At 46.1% G+C, this 5,000-nt stretch overlaps 1 protein-coding gene across 2 annotated transcripts in view; it reads left to right on the forward strand.

The window, feature by feature from the left end:
• The window catches only part of atg7 (ATG7 autophagy related 7 homolog (S. cerevisiae)), a 113,518-nt gene that overhangs the window by 60,903 nt on the left and 47,615 nt on the right, over nucleotides 1-5,000 (forward strand). For both annotated transcript variants that reach the window (XM_042324897.1, XM_042324898.1), the window contains exon 17: nucleotides 3,986-4,066. In XM_042324897.1, the coding sequence (XP_042180831.1) occupies nucleotides 3,986-4,066 (81 nt within the window). The remainder of the gene's footprint in view (nucleotides 1-3,985; nucleotides 4,067-5,000) is intronic.

The following is a 5,000-nucleotide window of genomic DNA, read 5'->3' on the forward strand; positions in this document are numbered from 1 at the left end:
TTGCAGGGTGAGCTGCACACAGTGGACTTCCTCCTAGAGCACACCGCCTCAGTGCTAACAGTATCACTCTGGTTCATAGGCACATGCTGACTAGGTATAGTTTTAGGATTAGATTTAGGATTAAGGTTTAGGGAACGTAGGATTTTGAATGGGAATCAATTCTTTGGTCCCCACCAGGAACGTAATACAAAGTGTGTGTTTGTTGACTGTGATGGTTATGAGCTGCAGCGGAAGAGAGTTTAGGACACAGATAGTTAGGGACACAGTGCTCTCCTGTGGTTGTCTGGAGAACTACACGTCTCCTCCACTCTCCTGTGGTTGTCTGGAGAACTACACGTCTCCACCACTCTCCCGTGGTTGTCTAGAGAACTACACGTCTCCTCCACTCTCCTGTGGTTGTATAGAGAAATACACGTCTCCACCACTCTCCTGTGGTTGTCTGGAGAACTACACGTCTCCACCACTCTCCTGTGGTTGTCTAGAGAACTACACGTCTCCACCACTCTCCTGTGGTTGTCTAGAGAACTACACGTCTCCTCCACTCTCCTGTGGTTGTCTAGAGAACTACACGTCTCCTCCACTCTCCTGTGGTTGTCTGGAGAACTACACTCTCCACCACTCTCCCGTGGTTGTCTGGAGAACTACACGTCTCCACCACTCTCCTGTGGTTGTCTGGAGAACTACACGTCTCCACCACTCTCCTGTGGTTGTCTAGAGAACTACACGTCTCCACCACTCTCCCGTGGTTGTCTAGAGAACTACACGTCTCCTCCACTCTCCTGTGGTTGTCTGGAGAACTACACGTCTCCTCCACTCTCCTGTGGTTGTCTGGAGAACTACACGTCTCCACCACTCTCCCGTGGTTGTCTAGAGAACTACACGTCTCCACCACTCTCCCGTGGTTGTCTGGAGAACTACACGTCTCCTCCACTCTCCTGTGGTTGTCTGGAGAACTACACGTCTCCACCACTCTCCTGTGGTTGTCTAGAGAACTACACGTCTCCACCACTCTCCTGTGGTTGTCTGGAGAACTACACGTCTCCACCACTCTCCTGTGGTTGTCTGGAGAACTACACGTCTCCTCCACTCTCCTGTGGTTGTCTGGAGAACTACACGTCTCCACCACTCTCCTGTGGTTGTCTGGAGAACTACACGTCTCCACCACTCTCCTGTGGTTGTCTGGAGAACTACACGTCTCCACCACTCTCCTGTGGTTGTCTAGAGAACTACACGTCTCCTCCACTCTCCTGTGGTTGTCTGGAGAACTACACGTCTCCACCACTCTCCTGTGGTTGTCTAGAGAACTACACGTCTCCACCACTCTCCTGTGGTTGTCTAGAGAACTACACGTCTCCTCCACTCTCCTGTGGTTGTCTAGAGAACTACACGTCTCCACCACTCTCCTGTGGTTGTCTAGAGAACTACACGTGTCCACCACTCTCCTGTGGTTGTATAGAGAACTACACGTCTCCACCACTCTCCTGTGGTTGTCTGGAGAACTACACGTCTCCACCACTCTCCTGTGGTTGTCTGGAGAACTACACGTCTCCACCACTCTCCCGTGGTTGTCTGGAGAACTACACGTCTCCTCCACTCTCCTGTGGTTGTCTAGAGAACTACACGTCTCCACCACTCTCCTGTGGTTGTCTAGAGAACTACACGTCTCCACCACTCTCCTGTGGTTGTCTAGAGAACTACACGTCTCCACCACTCTCCTGTGGTTGTCTAGAGAAATACACGTCTCCACCACTCTCCCGTGGTTGTCTGGAGAACTACACGTCTCCTCCACTCTCCTGTGGTTGTCTAGAGAACTACACGTCTCCACCACTCTCCTGTGGTTGTCTAGAGAACTACACGTCTCCACCACTCTCCTGTGGTTGTATAGAGAAATACACGTCTCCTCCACTCTCCTGTGGTTGTCTGGAGAACTACACGTCTCCACCACTCTCCTGTGGTTGTATAGAGAACTACACGTCTCCACCACTCTCCTGTGGTTGTCTGGAGAACTACACGTCTCCACCACTCTCCTGTGGTTGTCTGGAGAACTACACGTCTCCACCACTCTCCTGTGGTTGTCTGGAGAACTACACGTCTCCACCACTCTCCTGTGGTTGTCTAGAGAACTACACGTCTCCTCCACTCTCCTGTGGTTGTCTAGAGAACTACACGTCTCCACCACTCTCCTGGCTCCAAGTCCACAAAATGAATTGACACCAAATGACCAACCCCACCGTGGTGCTGTGTGCTAAATGGCACAAACAGAGATGGTATGATATACAGATTCTTCAGAGAGATTCAAACCCCTGTTGATTTATTCCACATATTGTTGTGTTACAACTTGAATTCACAATGGATTAGGTTTTTTTCTTTTCTCACTCATTTACCCCATAGTGAAAATATTTGTATATAAATGTTGGCAAAAAAATATCTAATTTACATACGTATTCACACCCCTTTAGTTAATACTTTGTAAAAGCTCTTTGGAAGCGATTACAGCTGTGGGGGTTTCTGGGTAAATCTGTAAGAGCAATTACAGCTGTGAGGGTTTCTGGGTAAGTCTCTAAGAGTTTTCCACATCTGGATTGTACAACATTTGCCCATTTTTATTATTTTCAAAATTCTTCAAGCTCTGTCACATTGGTTGTTGATCATTGCTAGACAACCATTTTCAGGTCTTTGCCGTAGATTTTCAAGGAGATTTAAGTCAAAACTGTAACTCGGCCACTCGGCAACATTCACCGTCTTCTTGGTAAGAAAATCCAGTGTAGATTTGGCCTTGTGTTTTAGGTTATTGTCCTGCTGAAAAGTGAATTAATCTCCTTGTGTCTGGTGGAAAGCAGACCAAGTTTTCCTCTAGGGGAAAACAGTTCTTACCGATGACAAGCATACCCATAACATGACTCAGCCACCACTATTCTTGAATACATGGAGAGTGGTGCTCCGTGATGTGTTGTCCTGTTTGGGGCAAATCGAATACAAAAAGTGACTTGCTTAGCCACATTTGTTTTGGAATATTTTTTATTCTGTACAGGCTTCCTTCTTTCCACTCTGTCAATTATGTTCGTATTGTGGAGTAACTACAATGTTGTTGATCCATCCTCAGTTTTCTCCTATCACAGCCATTAAACTCTAACTGTTTTAAAGTCACCTTGATGGACAATACTTATTACATTACTGAGAAGAGTCCATGATGAACAATACTGATGATCAAGCAGTTTAGATGCCGTAGAGTAGGAGTCAGTAACAGGCCCAGTCTGGCCAGCCGTTGATTCTCACTCACTTACTGTTTCTCTCTCTCTCTTCTCTCTCCCTCTCTGAGCGCTCTCTCCTTCTTCTCTCTCTGAACCCTCTCTCTCTTCTCTCTCTCCCTCTCTCTGAGCCCTCCCTCCCTCTCTCTCTCTCTTCTCTCTCTCCCTCTCTCTGAGCCCTCTCTCTCTCTCTCTCTCTGAGCCCTCCCTCCCTCTCTCTCTCTCTCTCTCTCTCTCTCTCTCTCTCTCTCTCTCTCTCTCAGAGCCCTCTCTCTCTCTCCCCCTCTCTCCCTCTCTATTTTCTCTCTCTCCACATCCATCACTTCCATGATGATTGGAGCAGAAAATAAATAAAATATTCATGTGTTGTAATACCAGTTAAACACCAGATGGCGGGGTTGTCACACAGTTAACCTCAGACAGTTAACCTCATGGACGGTTAACCTCATAGACGGTTCACCTCATAGACGGTTCACCTCATAGACGGTTCACCTCATAGACGGTTCCCCTCAGACGGTTCACCTCATAGACGGTTCCCCTCATAGACGGTTCACCTCATAGACGGTTCCCCTCATAGACGGTTCCCCTCATAGACGGTTCACCTCATAGACGGTTCCCCTCATAGACGGTTCCCCTCATAGACGGTTCCCCTCATAGACGGTATGTATTACATCAGTAAATCTCTGTTTTTAACTAGAGTTGTGGAAAGTAAGTGATCCTTTTCTTATCTTTCTCAGATCAGAGGGTTTCTGTCCAGATTTGACAACGTTCTACCGGCCAGTCTGGCGTTCGACAAATGCACTGCCTGCTCACAAATCGTAAGTACTGTTCTTATAGAGACACCACACACACACACACACACACACACACACACACACACACACACACCTCATTGAGATAGTGGTGAAGGTCCAGTTGATTGTAAAGAGAACCATATTGAGTGTATCAGAATGAAGTGTGTTGATGTCACTGTCATCTGGTAGTAGTTAACACGCACACACACACACACACACACACGCACACACACACACACACACACACAGGCTGAAGTGTTATTACCCTGGAGACCTATGGGTGTTGAAAGTGTTCACATCCCATAAACCTGTGTGTGTGTCTGCAGTGTTCAGCAGTGTTGGTCAGGTTGGCATCGTGGGCATAGCCAATGGCACAGTCTCCCAAATGTTAGAGGCAGTCCTCTTGGCCGCAACGTTTAACTGTTTTCAACTTTTACCGTGTAAGTTTTAAAAATAATGATCAAAATTGATAAACAAATACAACATGAAGAAGAAACTTTTAGAAATGTGAAATATTATAAATATTATATAAAGTTTAAAAATATATATACATGAAATTAATAAATGGTATTTTAATATACACTGCTCAAAAAAATAAAGGGAACACTAAAATAACACATCCTAGATCTGAATGAATGAAATATTCTTATTAAATATTTTTTTCATTACATAGTTGAATGTGCTGACAACAAAATCACACAAAAAAATGATCAATGGAAATCAAATTTATCAACCCATGGAGGTCTGGATTTGGAGTCACTCAAAATTAAAGTGGAAAACCACACTACAGGCTGATCCAACTTTGATGTAATGTCCTTAAAACAAGTCAAAATGAGGCTCAGTAGTGTGTGTGGCTTCCACGTGCCTGTATGACCTCCCGACAACGCCTGGGCATGCTCCTGATGAGGTGGAGGATGGTCTCCTGAGGGATCTCCTCCCAGACCTGGACTAAAGCATC

This window comes from Oncorhynchus tshawytscha, linkage group LG07 (genome assembly GCF_018296145.1).
Source record: "Oncorhynchus tshawytscha isolate Ot180627B linkage group LG07, Otsh_v2.0, whole genome shotgun sequence".
Lineage (NCBI taxonomy): Eukaryota > Metazoa > Chordata > Actinopteri > Salmoniformes > Salmonidae > Oncorhynchus > Oncorhynchus tshawytscha.